Source organism: Pocillopora damicornis, chromosome 5 (assembly GCF_964200805.1).
Source record: "Pocillopora damicornis chromosome 5, jaPocDami1.2, whole genome shotgun sequence".
Lineage (NCBI taxonomy): Eukaryota > Metazoa > Cnidaria > Anthozoa > Scleractinia > Pocilloporidae > Pocillopora > Pocillopora damicornis.
Window position 1 is genome coordinate 4,311,628 of NC_142674.1, and position 17,338 is coordinate 4,328,965.

Sequence of the window (17,338 nt, forward strand, 5' to 3'; positions counted from 1 at the left end):
AGATGACCATTGACAAATGCAGAATTTTGCATCGCTAAAAGTGTATTACTTTAATCTTTACCCAACTTGTATATACACCTTCATTGATCTTTCTTTCTAAGGAAATCACTCACTTAATTCCAAGTCAATTAAGCAATATGTATTAAGCTCCTGATCGTGCTACCTCGATTCAGTTAAGTAACCTTTGCACACCCAAGAGTGATAAGCATCCGATTTCTTCAGTCTTATAGCATCACTGCTGAGTCAAATATTAAGGTCCTGAGAATACAGAAAAAGATCGTCAGCTGAAGACGCTCTTGATCATTGAAGAAATTGTCCTTGTCAGTGCGGGAACAGTATGGGGAACATACTGGTGTAAGATCGTGTAATGCTTGAAGGCTTACTAAATCAAATACCACACTTGGCCAATTAATTTCACTTATGCTATTCACAAGTATCACAAAATGAGACTACTTGTGATCAAGTGCCGGTATTTTCCTTTCCAGCAAGGGAATTTCAAATGAGGTTTCAAAATAATCCTTTATCAATTTTGCATTAATGACCGTGTACGACACGTCATTTACCAAGGAATTTCCTTTCCGTCCCAAGCAAAAAACTTCCCATTATCCTTCACTTCCAGTCCTTCGATCACCTTCATGAGACAATTCACAGAATACTCCGGGGTAAATATCTTGGCGGGGTCAATATTTCTGTGGTATCGTCTCGACAAATCTGTGTCCACTGTTCCAGGATGTAAACAAACACATATGACCCGCTTCCTTCCAAGCTCGATACTGAGATTTTTCGTAGCCATATTGAGAGCTGATTTAGACATTCTGTAACTGTACCAGCCACCTAAAGCATTATCCGAGATCGATCCAACTCTTGCTGATATATTTACCAGAATCCCAGCCAAAGCATTCTTATCTGCACTGGTTCTCTTCGTTAGCATTGGACTAAAATGTTTCGCCATTACCAAGGGGCCTAACGCATTCGTTGCTAAAGTCGTCTGTAGACTTCGTAGATCGACCTCTCGCAGGCTTGTTTCTCCTTTACCACTAGGATGCAGCATCCCAGTGCAGTTTACCAACAAATCAAGTTTCGTATCTCCAACGCTAACAGCCACTTCAGACATTTGATTTTCATCTAAGACATCGACACGATGAATTGAAAGGAGGTCGCCATAATCGATTTTTAGTTGAGACAATTCTTGGGCTTTTGAAGGTTCTCTGCATGTTGCAATCACAGATGTTTGTTTGGAAAGCAAGTAACGGCATATTTGAAGACCAATACCGCGGCTAGCACCTTGAATCAAAGCGCTTTTGATCATGTTTTTCGACGTGGTTTTCACCAAAATGTCAAGAGAGGAAGTGGCGTTATGTAAGCGGTTGTGACAGTAGACGAGAAAGGGCTGGAACGAGCAAAGTATTGCGTTACAGGACGAAAACCGAAACTGCACGCGGGAAAAATCAAACAGGGTTAACGGCAATTAAGCTGTTTTTAGCTCGGTAATACCCTTTATATATTTTACTTTCAGAGCATAGTTTCAGAAGTATACGAAGCAGTAAAGAAAATCATTAGTTCTATAACATTCTTTAGCCTGGCTGTTTTCCTACAAGAAGCTTCAAGGTACGTTTTTGACACGTTGCACGTCTTTCAGCATGGTTTTCAGTATCATTTTAAGTATTGAGGTTCTTCTTCCATGTAACTATAAGTAAGACCGAAAGTTTTATTCAGCTCACAAACTCCAAATTAAGTTTCCATTCTCTCATGTTGAATAACAGAATTTTTTCAGTCTTTTGAAACCAACACGCTCAGGGGTGCCCAGAGGCTTTTAACAGAAAATACTTTCAGTACATTTATTTAGTGACACATTTGGGGTTGGGTAAGGTATATTCAGCCAGAATAGGACTTACTTTTTTTCTTAACTTTATTTGGGGATGTAGGAGGCTGGGATAAATTTGTAGGGGTGTGTATGTCAATCAATAGAAATTTTACATCCCCTTAAGAGTTAGGCACTCATCAAGAGGGAATTTTATTCAATCAAATTTTATATCACAAGCTGTGATAAAATTTTACTTTAATTGGTTTTTACCAATGGTCTACTGAAGGACAGAGGCATAGATGACGTCACTGTTAACATCATTTTGCTTTCAACATTCAAAACAAACGGATTTAATGCTTGATTGTGTAACAAATTCTCCTTGTAAGCCCTTTACAGTTGTACTAATTATCTGCATGATGCTCTTTGGACTACTTCAGAAAAAGAGGTACCAGGACTGATTAATGATAATAGGGATAGTGGTAGTGACATCATACAATACAAAATGATGCTTACTGGAAAATTCAAACATCAATATTGCTTGGGTGTATTACCAGTTTTTATAAATTTTGCTTCTTGTGTACCTTAGTTTTTCAGCAAATTTTCAGGATACAGAACATTTTCATCAGTTTCAAACTTGCTGGAAGTTTCCTTCATAGCTAACTGAAAGAAACCATTAAGGCAATATTTTATAGCAGGATGAATGCTAGCATTTAGAAGCAGAGTGAGGTTAATATTTTTTGAGGCAGCATTTGGTAAAGTAAATCTACCTAGACTGCAATTTTCAGAAAATCTAAGTCTATTAATGAATAACAATCTACTTCAAGGTTTTGGTTCCATACTTGATCTTAAGATCTGGCTTAATGCTTCTGCAGGCAGCACATTAGTTGTCATAAAGTATATCTAAATTTATTACGACTAATGTGATGCTTTGTATAAATTTAGGAAGCTGTCATTAAAAACATTCATTGAAAAGAAGAGCCAGGCTAACTATGTCATTTTGTTGAAACCTTGCAATTTTAAGTCATTTTTAATAAGGACTCCAGTTTAAGGTTACGATTTTCCACATCCTTTTCAATGAATGTTTTAATGAAAGTTTCCTAGATTTATATGAATTATTAAACCCTTTACACCCTAACATCAGTAAAGGTATTCTCCATACTGTTTTCCAAACATTCCCTAAGGTGCTGACATGGAGAGTTTGTGTAACAATTGACAACTTCTTTAGCTGCTGATAATTTTCTTTATTCTCATGACCTTACTGCATGATTCAGGAGTGATGTTGTAAAGAGAAATTAGATGTTAGTCACTCCGAGAGGTTAAAGGGTTAAAGCTAGAAAAGCAAACAAAACTGTGAGGATCTTTCATAGGTGTATCCTCTCTCTCTCTCTCTTTGTGAGAAGTGTGTCCTCATTTTGGAATTAACAAGTCAACATTACATTGAGAATCCAGAGTGTTCCATGACTTTGGATAAGGTAACATACTTATTTTCACATGCTTTGAGGGTAGCCCAAATGAAATACTAGCTCTCTTTTGGCAAGTTATTAACTTTTACATGCAATTTCCAACTACAATCCTCTTGCCGTGGGTTTCAGAGTCACCTTTAACTATTTTAAACATTTTGTAGCGGTAGAGAAATGTGTTTGGATCACTAATTACTGCTCAGTATCCAATATATGTATATATATCATATTGAAGATCACTTAATTTTGTTGTGGTGTTAACAAGTGGGAACCAAAGAAATATTTAAAAGGTGTCTTAATTTTAACATAATTATGTTACTCCACCAGTAGAAATTGCCCTGGTCATCAGAGAGGTTTGCACACTGACTGACTGGTCCAGGATCATGCCTCATCTTTCTATTATCACCCACACAACTAAGCCATGCAGAGTAGTTGTATTACTGAAGCACTCAATTTAAAAGGGCGTCCATTAAGGTCCCAAAATTTTTTTATCTCTGAAAAGGAACATAAAATGAAACAAATGCAATCCTCTTAGTAATCATTACTCTCCCTAGGCTTAGGAAACAGTCTTAAACAGTATTCACTTCTCCTTTCGAGGAGTAATTTTTAAATAGTTAAGTTTTCTGATTCATCAATTGAAAGGCAAATACAAGTAAAGCTTAATGAGATGTACGTTGACGTTTACATTAAAAAATGCGTAGGCAGACTTTCTCCAGGGGCGACACGACTTCTAGAAAGCATTCTATGACCTATATGCGCAATGTGGAAAGCATCTGGACATATTTTTACGTTGTGGTGTCATCTTCTGAACGCTTGAGAAATTACATTTTGGTAGCGTATAGACTGAGTTTCCGTCACGCGTGCTGGGCATGTTTGACACTCAAATTACGGAAATTTTTTGTTTTTACTGCTCAGCAAGTTTTAAAATTGTCTTTTAAAATATAGCTTCGTTTGAACGCTTTTTCGGGAATCAGTTGATGTTTTGCAATCATTATATCTTTTATCGAGTAACTCAAAGTCACGCAAGTGTCAGATTGAAATTTTACCATGGGAAAACCCCTAGCCAGTAAAACTACGTGTTAGCTTCGATCACGCTTTGACTCGTTCGATCGGGAAAATATTTTTTTGTTTACTACTTCTTTTGTCTTTGAGATTAGTATAGCAGACAGTGACTTGACATAACTAACCTCGTACTCTCCCTCGTCGTGGATATTTTGGATAGTGACCTTGAGTGTATTGCACGTGAGAGTGGTAAGGTTTCGACCAAACCGTGACTTAAAGGGCTGTCTAAAATATTATATTATTTGAACTGGGCAAATTAGAGGTAAGCTTCGAAATATTTTTCTCTTTTAAGTGATCTTTAAGCCATATTTCGCTACTATACTTGATACTTTTTGAAAAACGTGGAAATTTGCGTCCCAATACAAGCTTCTTTCTGTGATGCACGTGTACTTTAACTTACAAAGGGGAATCAAACATCAGAGTGTTTTGATAATCACGAAGAAATTCATATTACCTTTGAAGAATATATTGAGGTAAGACATCTACAAGATTTCATCTAAAACGATTTTTCCTGGAATAGGAGAAGAAAGAACTCTAGAAGTAAAAATATCGCTGACTTGGCTGACGTGGCCTGATTTTATGTTTAAGCAGCAATTTTTTCATGCTCGCAAACTTTCTATAAAACGAAGAGAATGAAAGTTTTAATCTTCTAAATCACGTAATTGGTAAGCTTCTTTCTAATAGAGAAATGCTGTTTATTTTCTTTTACTTTTAAATTTCCAATGTGAATTGAAACACTGAATCTTTCATAAAAGCTGTCACCCAACGTTGCGTGACGAAGCGAAAAAGCGACACTCACGTTTTCGCAAATGTAGCTAAAAGGAATGTTAGAATATAGAAAGAGAGACGAAGGGCAAAAGATTAACGGTTTGCTGATTTCTGGTCGTACCTTGTTGCTTACAAAATCTTCGGTATTTGGACCTTCTTCAACCTGATCACCGGAAGTTGAAATGGAGGTCTCAAGGATTCGAAGAAAAAACACTTTCGATTCCGAGAAATTTAGCATCTCAACTTCCTTATTTTGGCAAAACTTAACTGTCAAACAGTTTTATCGAAAACCTGAACTATACTAGTTATTTGTATAAGCTCCTTAGATTTTGAGTTGAAATGTGAACATTTTAGAGGAAAAGATGGCAGACAGCTGCGCCCCGCGATATTCTAAGGGAGGGGAAGGTAACTGCTCAACCCTCCTCTCCCATAGAAAAATCGTAACGTAAACACAACTAGTCCAAAGTACTTCGATCTAGCTGTTAAGTCTGATCGGAAATATTCCTCAGTTTCTTCGAATTCCCTTCAAATATAACGGCTGCACAGACCTGGAAACTTGCTGACATGGATAAGGCGCAAATACAATTGATGTAAAGTGGAAGATCAGCTGCGATACGCTTTCGAAAATTGTAAGAAATCTATTGAACTCTGTTGTCAAAAGTGTTTGCAACATAATCTCGTTATGTATATTTATGTTACGTAGAGCAATATGGAGATCCGAAGCAGTTCGAACTATATTTGGAACACCAAGGATCGTTTGGGGGAAGGAGCCACAGGGACAGTTTTCAAAGCTCGACATAAGGTAAAAAAAAAGTGGGCTTTCCGTAGTTGATTTCGGAGCACGATAGCTTTCAATTCCGTGTATAGAGGTTGAGCTACGATCTGCCTTTACAAATTACACTTTCTTTTTCTAATCAGAAAACTGGGGATACGTTTGCAGTGAAAGTGTCTAATAACATGGGAATGATGAGACCAGTGGAGATTAGGAGAAGAGAGTTCGAGGTGTTGACCAAACTGAATCATGAGAACATAGTGAAGTTATACGACAGTGAAAAGGAGGTATGTATTTCGATCTTGCCCATTAAAGACTGAAACGCTCGATAGCCTTCATTGTCTTTAGTTTTAAGTCATAAATGTATATTGAATATTTTACAAGGGAATAATTTATTGTTTAAATTCCACGGGTTTGTGGTTGTCATTCGGCATCTGTCAAGATGTTCGCATCTTCCCCACCGTTTGTTTATAATCACATTTAAAGGTGCGGAGATGAAGATATGTGACAGCTGTACAGGAACAACATATCTGCTACAAGAATGCCAAAACTTCCTGATTATTTTAGAACAGATTGAATATTCATAGTTACTTGAATATTGTTGAGACAAATCAAGCGTAAAACCATCACAAGGCTGATTAAAATTCACCATTTTAAATTTCAGTGACCACTATTACGATTTTTCGTAGCTCTGTTTTGATTTAAAAATGGCTTTCCTTGCAGATCGCCTTAAAAGGAATGAAATTTCACAAAATTAGCCTCACTAAGCGATTCTTAAGTTTTGGTTGCGATATGGTATCAGGGGATTCCCCTTACGTCACCAATGATAACTTCCCGACTACCATTTAAGGAGGCATAAAGGGCTACCTGTAGACATAACTCTTAAAAAAACGTATTTCTCTCCAAAATGGGGAAGCTTCGAGATAATTCTTGGGGAGAAGCTATAAAATTGATGTTGTTTCAAAAGTTTGACATCACTGGATGGCATTTCCTTTCCAAGTGGCCACAGAAGTCAAGTAACCTTGCTGATAAGACTTCAGACAGTTGTGCTTTACTTGATAGATGGAAAAACAGACTTATTGCATTTACTTTGGCTTTACTTTAGTCATTCATTTATTCATTGCCTTGGATATCTAACAGTCATTCATTTCATTAGTGACTGTAAATGGTGGAATATTTGGCTATGATGTTAAGAGGCCACTCAAATCTTATCAATAAAATCTTCATTGGCAGCAATTAAAGACTGTCATTAGTAACCAGCTTTCCCTAATGGTCTTAAAAGATTTGCCCCATTTGCTTTGATCACAGGCTCATCTTATTATTTAATAATCCCTATTTAGGTCATGAAATAAGGAAGCTATGTGATTTACAGTGGAATTTTCACATGGCCAATTTATTTTAACTCCTTATTGCCTTGCCATGTCTGGGCTCAATCAATGGGCTAGGAGCTGAAGTCAAAGTCAAATATTAATTCTAAAAATATCACTGAAGTTTATTCGTCAACAGGAGTTTTTAAATAATAAAGGTTTGTTAAGGAAACCATGTCTCCTTAGCCTCAGTAAGTGGTAGAAAATCACACCTATCACACACCAAGTTATTACCACTTATAATTTGTTTTTCACCATAAATGTCTATATGCATTTAGTTACTGAGAATTCATCAGAATTTATTCAAAAAACAAAACACTGCTTCTAAACTCTAACAGCTGAGGTCGCAAAATGAAATCATTGTCATGGAGCTGTGCTCAGGTGGGAGCTTGTTTACACTGCTTGAAAATCCTGCTAATACCTATGGCTTTATGGAAGATGAATTTAAACAAGTGCTTAAAGATGTTGGTAAGAATTATTATCGCCCTTCATTGATTAAGAAATATCCCCACTGACTACTCTCCTGATGGTGTTTCTCTGAGTTAGAGTATTGGGAAATTGACAGTGAAAAAAATTTTGTAGGTGAACTTGTTTGAAATTGAAATTTTTTAATCCATGCCAGTATGGGGCAGACCCACTGACTATTTGAAGAACAATGTGAGTAATTTTAACTTTCAGAAGCAGCCAGAAACATCCAAAAATTGCTGGCCGGCTTATATGGCAGGCACATTTTGGCCTGCAAGCACCACAATATTCTTATCAAGTGTTCTTGCCTCTTAAGTTATCTGTGAAGAATTTTCATAGAAGGAGGTACGGAGAGGGGGGGGGGATATTAAAAGTGGACCAGTGGTAGAGAGAAAGACAAAAGGGGAGGGGAGGGAAAAGTACACAATGTCCTCAAAGGAATGTAACCATGGGTCATTAGATAAGTGTGACATAAAACTGTCCTGCATTTTCAACTTAGTTGCAGGAATGAAGCACTTGCGTGAACAAGGCATGGTTCACAGAGATCTCAAACCTGGGAACATCATGAGAGCATTAAAAGATGATGGAAGGTATTTCTTATAAGATCAATTTCTTTCTTTATACACAAAGGTAACAAACTAGCTGGTGCTAAACTAAAAGAAATGTGTATACACGTAGCATAGTGTATATCCCTTTCAAGCTTGACTAGACAATTTGCGAATATATAAGTTAAAGAGACTGAGCATATTAAGCATGCCAATTTATGCGATGCAAGCTATTATCTCATGCCAAAGCACTAGGACCCATGTCCAGATATCTCCACTTATGTCCAAATATGCACATAGTAATGAAAATGGGAGATTTGATGAAATTTTTTCAAACTGAGTGACTGTTCATGGATTTGACAATTTTGGTGAATTTTAGTCAAATTCATCAAAGAGAAATCAGGTTGGCAGATTTGATGATTTTGACAAATTTTTTGCAATTTTCATTACTGCCTGCATTTCTGGATATTTCTCCATTAGGGAGCAGGGGGAGGGGCAGCTTCAGCCACCTTGGCTCTGCCTCCTATTATTATACACTCTCAGATTCATTGAGGGTGTCAGTATATGTTAGCTTGCAATTATCACTGACTTGAAATGATTGTGATGTCCATTACATGATTGCTGAGGCATGACTTCCAGAAAGACCAGAGTACAACTTCTTGATACTTCTGAATAGATTTTAACATGAAAGGAACTTGAGTTCCTCTGATTGTCAATGGAGAATCAGTACCCAACATGCAAGAGCTGCAGCTGTCTTATTTACTTAAATGGGAAATTTGTTCTTATTTTGGCTCTAATTGAATTTTTGCAATTTTTTTATCAGCTTTGTTTACAAGTTAACTGATTTTGGGGCTGCAAGGGAACTGGAAGCTCATGAAGGCTTTATGTCTGTTTATGGAACAGAGGAATATCTAGTATGTTAGGCACTAATTAGATTTGTCCACAATTAATAACTGTTGATAGCAATATATTGTGTATATTACTTGGCAAAGGCTGAAAAAATTGATGATAGAAACAAAATGCACCCTGTTTTCTCAAATAAGTGCCCTGGCTCTTAGAAATGCCCTCCATCGAATATGCACCCACCCTCAAGGCCATGCCCTGTTTGGAAGAGTGCCCCTCCCTCAATTAATTCAAAAGTAGGGATACATTGAAAACCTGTTTCTATCACCACTCTATTTATAACGATTCAAAACCTCACCTACCACGGAACCCATACAAGCTTAAGTCAAAGGAAATACAGCATCTATCAAGAGTAAAAATGTTATGTTTAATTTAATGTTTTACTACTCTCTGGATGCAGTGTGAGTTACCTCAAGATCACAGAACACAATTCCCTAAGGGGCAGCGCTACCTGTGATCTATATTTCTTTCATAATAATCCTTTTTTCCTCTCTTACTGTAATGTTTTATGTTATTACTTAAACTCAAATTCAATTTATAGCATCCAGATCTCTATGAAAGAGGAGTGCTTAGGAAACATGCTAACAAGACATTTGGTGCAATGGTAAGTTAAGGAAAGTATTAACTCACTGCAAATTAATTAATCTTGTCCAGACTCATAACTGTTGCATTTAAATTGGTTCCTTCAGATCTAACAGTTTTTTTGTGGTGACTTAAGGTAATTACCGTAATTTCCGGTCGATTACCCGCACGGCCGATTACCCGCACCGGCCGATTATTGCATACGGCGAAAAAAAAAGTCAACGGATTACCCGCACCGGTGGATAACCCGCACGTTGTTATTCAACTTTTTCGGTGGCGAAAACGTGACATTAAGGTGATACATTTCAGTCTTTCGATTCAGACATGTGCACAATTCTGTGTCAATATTAGCTTATACTTTATTGATTGATTATTGCTGCTGCTCTATTACCGATTTCATCGGCAAGAGTTATTACTCTAAGCTTATAATCAAACGTAAAACTGTGACGTGGGCGTTTCACAGCAGGCATTTTAACTTAATTGGTGACTCGTGGATACACTTATCGCGAATGATCGAGGTTTATAATTCTTATTCAGTCAGTTACCTTTTTATAGCATGTAGGAGCGTAATGAGCAATATCCATTGTTCATTTGTCGTTAAAATACTTTTTCAGCGCGAAATTAGTTAAGTTTCGCACCTATTATTTTCAACATTCTGGTGATGCATTTGGGATTTAAAATTACTGTCGGCAATTTCTCAAAAAAATCGATATCTCCTGTTCTACTGGGCCTAACAAGTCCCTTAAAACGGGAAAATTCTCTTTAGCTCAAGCTAGTGAAAACTGGAAATTTGTTACTGATGCGCCGGATATCCTTGGATTATTTTTGTCACCATCAAGGTTTTGTTTTCACGCGTGCCGATAAAAATTTGTTTGTCACGCAACTAATTATGCGTGAAATAAACTCGAGTTGGCATCATGTTTTCGTGCCGCTTTGTGGCACTTTTGATACAATAAAATTCATTTGAGAGGTGGAAACGCAGGTAGGTGAGAAATTTTTTCAATTCAACTTCCAGAAGAATTTAAAATTGTCACATAACCCGCACCTCCCTATTACCCGCAGTGGCGCGGATTTAATGCAAAATCAACAGATTACCCGCGGGTAATCGACCGGAAATTACGGTAGTCAGCATTTGTAAGTTGTAAGGACCTTAAACACCACCAACACTTTGTTCTGTTATGTATAGTTTTACTAAAATTCAATAAAGATGTGAAGAAATGAGTGAAGTATAAATAGATAAATAAGCAATGGTAATTGAACTGAGTGGAGTGCAATTTGGGCTGAAATCATACACGTGATTTGAAATCACAAGTATGATTTCAGACCAAAATTGCATGACACTTTATCACTTTATTACATCCATTTTGAAATCGCCCAAATACAGGACTTAGTCAGTTCAAATATTTTATTAATGCAATACTGAGCTGGTCTGTAATTAAAATCATCCATTTTTTTTTTGGGGGGGGGGGGGGAGTAAGAGTTTTGTAAACAAAAGTTGCAAAATTTGCCACATGATACTCTTTGTCTTTCATTTTCCTGCAATTTGATTGGTTACTTTAAACAAGCCTTGAAATCTGATTGGTTGTTTTCTTTTTAGTGTAGCCTCATTGGCTGGGAAAAAGATGCAATTTAAAGCAAAAAATGGTGCAATTCGTGAATAAATCGCACCAATTAGAACTAATCAGATTACAGGGACCACCAGTGATTTCAGAATGGGTGTAATAATAAACATTGATCACCCTATGTAATGTTGATGATTAGGTTGATTTGTGGAGCATTGGGTAACATTTTATCATATTGCTACTGAGGACAGTTGCCCTTTACACCGTACGATGGAATGAATAATATGTAAATAATTATATGAATAATAAACAAATCACCCCATGGTATTTTGATGATTATGTCTGTTTTCCAGGTTGATTTGTGGAGCATTGGGGTAACTTTTTACCATATTGCTACAGGACAGTTGCCCTTCAGACCATATGGTGGGCGACAGAACAAGGATACCATGTTAGTAAATCAACCTTGTCAGAGTACTAGACCTACAGTTAAATCATTGACTCTCATTTCCAGACAAGTACTTCCTCAAATCAGCATTGTCATAGGCTGTTTCAGGGGTTTTGTCAGTAAAGCAAAGAATGCCTAGTCAATATTACAATGATTGTGGCTGAGTGAAAAAAGGAGGTTTGGATTTGGTCACATAATGAACTCAACCCAATTCAACCCAAACCTACTTTCTTTTTTTGCTCCATAGCTTACTATTGCACCATTTGTTTATTTTCTTTTTTTTTTTTATTAACTTACTGAGTGAACACCTGATACAGGCCACCACCTTAACAACTAACAGCCATGTTACCTTAAGCTTGTTCCAACTCTGTTGCAGTCAATACTCTAACATGAACTTTAATGAAAATGTCTTCACAGCAAGAGTTTGTCCACAATAGTGAATAGATTGTGCCCTGATTGTAATGCGCCGTGCTTGGCTGCACTTTTTTGCTCCGTATATTTTTATCGAAAATTTGCATCTATTTCTAAGTCCTATGGTGATTTACCAGCTTCGAAGTCGTTCTAAGGATGTTAGGCGCGTGTGGTCCTGTTTTAAAGGGAAAAGAGCCGGCCGCCGAGCAAGGGAAAGAGTAAGCAGATGTCGCTATTCCATCGAAGTGCAGCTAACCAACCGTATCAATCATTCACGAAGCTCCCGGCAACACCGAAATAAAGCTAACTGTGTGACCATCTCTCTATCACAACAAGACCAACAAGGAGCGAAGAAGGTCTACGTTCCGTCTGTTTTATTGTCGAACGTAATGTCTTTGGCCCCCAAACTGGATGAAGTCTCTAATGCTATTACATACGCAAATTTGGACATTGCCTGCATAACAGAGACCTGGTTGCGCGACCACATTCACGACAATCTCGTCAGTATTCCTGGGTACAACTTAGTGAGAAGAGACAGGATTGACGTAACACATGGAGGCGTTTGTATTCACATCAAGAAAGGGCTGAAGTACACCGTTCTAGAAGATCTATGACGATAAAATTGAAGCAATTTGGCTTCAACTACGACCTTCGCGCCTCCCTAGTGGATTATCTTGAATAATTATCGCCAATGTTTACCACCCGCAGACAGACAAAGACGTTTCTGATCCTGAGATCCTGCATTATCTCTTCGATTCAATGTCTACAATTGAATCGCGCTTTTTGAACTGTGGAATTTTGATCACAGGGGATTTTAACAGGCTCGACACTTCGAGATTTAGGAACGCTTTTAAGCTAAAACAAATTGTTAAATTCCATACTCGAGGAAATCAGACTCTAGACCTCGTTTTGACCAACATTAAAGGATTCTACGAGGAACCAATAAAACGCCCAGCCTTGGGTCTGTCAGACAACGCATCTGTTGAACTCCAGCCCTTGTCTCGCCGCAAAACACAACCTTCAAAACGATCCATCATTACAAGAGACCAGCGGGAAAGTCACAGGGTCGCTCCGAGCTCATACTTGGACTGACCTTGTAAAGAACAAGGATACATGTGCCGAGAAAATGCAGATGATGGAGGAAGCTATTATTTCCGGTATGGACGCAATTATGCCCCTGAAAGAAAAGTCGGTATCAGCGAATAAGGCACCATGGATGAATAACTCTCTTAAATGCCTTATTCGCCGCCGGCAAAAAGAACTGACCAACAACAATCTGGCCGAGTACAATCAGCTCCGGAGTAAAGTGAACAGAGATCGGAAAGTGTTTTGAGCAGAGTACTACGTTGCCAAAGTCAAAGATCTCAAGGCTTGCAAGCCTGCCCAGTGGTGGAAGGAAATCAAACAGCTAAGTGGCTTTTCTAAAGTCGAGCGTGCGAACCCCATCGCAGACCTTCAACACCTTGCCGATGAGGGGGAAGATCCTAAACACTTGGCCCATGTTATTAATGACGCCTTTTTGTCACCAATGAGCGCATTCACCCCCCCTAGCCACGTCGGATGTACACGCGCACGCGCACGTACACCAACAAGAACCTCCCCGTCCTATATATGACCTATATCTCAGTCCTCAAGAAATTATCGGCGCTTAACACGAACAAAGCTTCCGGACCTGATAGAATCCCCTCTTGGGTACTCAAAGAAAACGCGGACGTATTGGCTGCACCAGTGGCAGACATCTTGAATTCTTCCTTTTTGAAAGAATATACCCCTCCCGAAGACCTCACCTGTTAGTGATGCTAACAAACACCTGAGGCCCATTTCTCTGACCCCAATTCTTTCTAAAGTTGGGGAAGAGTTTGTCGTTGACGGCTACGTCAAGCCTGCCGTCCTTGCAAAAATTGTTGGACTGGATTGCGGACTTTCTTACAGACAGGAAGCAACGAGTGAAGCTCGCCCATGATTGCTACTCGGATTGGGGATCAGTCAGGGCAGGTGTACCGCAAGGGACCAAATTGGGGCCCTGGCTCTTCCTGGTCAAGATAAATGACATCACTGTTAATAGCGTTAACCTTTGGAAGTACGTCGATGACACATCGATGGCCGAGACAGTCCACAAGGGCCAACTAGGTGGAATCCAAGTTGCTGTAGACGAACTAGTTAGGCAAGCCGAGACAGATAAGTCTCAACTGAATGAGACCAAGTGTAAAGAGTTGCAGATAAGTTTTTCAAGATCTGCAGATTCTTTCGAAGCAGTTACTATCAACAACAAACCAATAGAGGTTGTAACTAGAGTAAAATTTCTTGGTCTCACAATTTCAAACAATCTTAAGTGGAACGCTCTCATAGAGAATGTTATCAAAAAAGGATCCTCCAGGCTTTATCAGTTAAGGCAACTTAGGCGTGCAAAAGGAGATCCTGCGCAGCTAGTTTGTTTCTATACTACGTGTATCCGGCCCGTGTCTGAATATGCTTGCCAAGTTTTCCACAATGGTCTATCTTTCTGAAGAACTAGAGAATATTCAGCGCCGTGCACTTAGAATAATTTTCCCAGTCTTAAGCTACCAAGAAGCTCTTAAAGAGTGCAATATTGCCATCTTCTAACAACGGCGCCAATTGCTGACGGAGTGCCTATTTAGTGATATCGAAGACAACACCTGCCACAAATTTCATGACCTTTTGCCGTCATGTAATCTTAGTACCGTAGCCTTAAAGAGCAAGCGCGCTTTTAACGTACCTTTTTGCAGAACAAATAGACTGAAGAATAGTTTTATCATGTACAACGCGGCTATTTTCTAATGGCTTTATCATGTGTAATGTGAATTTTAATATACATATATGGTATTTTTTAGCCTTTTTTTTTTTTTTAGTTTTTTAAATTCTTTTTGTATTTAGTATTAAGTAAACATTTGTACAGTCCGTAATCCAGCCTTTTGGCTGCAATGGATTTTAATAAAGCTATCTATCTATCTACCCTGTGATGGCCTCTGTGGACATGTTTCAACTCTGTTGCAGTCAATACTCTAAAACGTCTTCACAGCAAGGGCATTATGTACAATAGCACAAACAGATTGTGCTTTGGTTTGGCCACTGAGGAGATGTTTTAACTCTGTTGCAGTCAGTACTCTGATATGAACGTGGAAAAAACCAAGGGTATTTTCACAATAGAATTAGATTGTGCTCTGGGTTGGCCATTCTGGAGATGTTCCAACTCTGTTGCAGTCAGTACTCCTATATGAACTTTGATTGAAACTTCTTCACAGCAAGGGTTTTTCCACAATAGAAATAGATTGTGCTCTGGGTTGGCCACTATGGCGATGTTCCAACTCTGTTGCAGTCAATACTCTTATATGAACTTTGTTTAACATCAAGGGCTTTTCCACAATAGAAATAGATCGTGTTCTGGGTTGGCCATTATAGAGATGTTCCAACTCTGTTGCAGTCAATACTCCTATACGAACCTTGATTAAAACTTCTTCACAGCAAGGGTTTTTCCACAATAGAAATAGATTGTGCTCTGGGTTGGCCACTTTGGAGAGGTTCCAACTCTGTTGCAGTCAATACTCGTATATGATATTTGATTAGAATGTCTTCACAGCAAGGGTTTATGTACAGTGGCACAAATAGATTGTGCTCTGGGTTGGCCACTGTGGAGATGTTTCAACTCTGTTTCAGTCAATACTCTGATATGAACTTTTAATTACTCATAGTAAATTATTAAAATGTCTTCATAGCAAGGACTTCTGTACAGTAGAAACAGATTGTGCTCTATGATGGCCACTATGGAGAAGTTACAACTCTGTTGCAGTCTAAACTCTTACGTGAACTTTTGTTAAATGGTCTTCACGCAAAGGGCTTATCTACAATAGCAAATAGATTATGCTCTGGGGTGGCCACTGTGGAGATGTAAAGCCATATTATTATGTGCTCTAAATGCATCTTTTATTTAGGAGACACACCCCTAAAAGCAGCTAACCTGGTCCTACAACTCCTGTTCAGGTTGCTACCTTTTATTGCATATAGGTTTTGATGAACTAATTAAATGGTTGTTTGTAATGTTACTATTTATAGGCATGTGATCACATCTAAGAAGCGGTCTGGTATGATTTCTGGAGTTCAGAAGAGTGAGGGGGAGGACATTGAGTGGAGTGACAAACTTCCTGATCATACACGATTGTCTCAGTAAGTGTGATTGTTATGCAACAAATTCTCTTAAAGGGGGTAAGGCTGCATTGGTGGGAGAGTATAATAGGGAAATTTAGCATTATAACTGAGTTGGCAACGTAAATTGGCCACCATAAAGAGTTTCAAAACTGACATCTCAAGTGTTAGCCCTTTAAGACAGAGTGAATGATGAAGGGCTAACGCTTAAAACGTCAGCTTTGGAACTCTTTACAACTGCCAATTTAAGTATCAACTTAGTTGATAATACTAAATGAACAAATTTTTATTACAATCTAAAAGTGGCTCAGTTGGCTTGAACATTTTAATTGTTAGTTCTTAAGAATTTAAGAACATCTTTTGATCATATTTGAGGAAAGTATAGTAAAAGAGATGCAGACTCAGGTAATTTAAAGAGGAGCAACATTAATCTTTTCAACAGATGAAATTAAAGCTCCTTAAGACTTAGCAAAAATTGGCAGCCATTGTGTAGACTACTGTATATACTGTATATACTGTATATACTGACTATCTCAAGCTTAAATCAGTTTGATATTGACTTGAACTTACATGTAATGTAGATGGGACCTTCATTTATCAAGAATGTATTACTGGTTTATACTGACTTGTTAATGATGCACTCAGAAAATATTATAACATTGATTGATTCTTTTGAAAAAAAGCAAATTTCCACCAAAATTAGGGTAAGACATTGTGTTGATGACTCGAAGTTTGTTAAATATAGGAATAGTATTACTTTTTTCATATAAATTATTTTCTTTTTTATTTTAGGGGTCTGAAAGAACTCTTGACACCAGTACTGGCTGGTATTTTGCAGTCTGACCCAGCAAATGTCATGTCATTTGAAGAGTTTTTTAAAAGGATTCAAGACATTTTGTCACGAAAGGTACATTTTGTATTACAATATGTCTAATCTTCCTTGTTGGAGGAAACTTCTATTTTGTGATGAAATTGTGAGCTTTAATTGGGATAATCATAAACATCTTGAAGTCTCATTCTCAGAAACGAGT

The 17,338-nt window shown here is 38.0% G+C and overlaps 2 protein-coding genes across 7 annotated transcripts in view; one reads left to right on the plus strand and one right to left on the minus strand.

Moving 5' to 3' along the window:
- The window catches only part of LOC113678513 (serine/threonine-protein kinase TBK1), a 29,775-nt gene that overhangs the window by 349 nt on the left and 12,088 nt on the right, over positions 1-17,338 (plus strand). Inside the window, exons 1-10 of one of the 6 annotated variants that reach the window (XM_089206213.1) lie at positions 1,441-1,608; positions 5,798-5,896; positions 6,013-6,153; positions 7,572-7,701; positions 8,198-8,288; positions 9,067-9,157; positions 9,688-9,750; positions 11,644-11,738; positions 16,218-16,328; positions 17,100-17,214. In XM_089206213.1, the coding sequence (XP_089062339.1) occupies positions 5,804-5,896; positions 6,013-6,153; positions 7,572-7,701; positions 8,198-8,288; positions 9,067-9,157; positions 9,688-9,750; positions 11,644-11,738; positions 16,218-16,328; positions 17,100-17,214 (930 nt within the window). In that variant the 5' untranslated portion in view covers positions 1,441-1,608; positions 5,798-5,803. The other 5 variants (XM_089206214.1, XM_089206216.1, XM_089206212.1 and 2 more) reach the window with 5 other exon arrangements.
- On the minus strand, positions 25-1,371 carry LOC113678514 (uncharacterized). Its single transcript, XM_027195394.2, has one exon. The coding sequence runs from the start codon at positions 1,307-1,309 to the stop codon at positions 560-562; it is 750 nt and encodes a 249-aa protein (XP_027051195.2). The 5' UTR covers positions 1,310-1,371; the 3' UTR covers positions 25-559.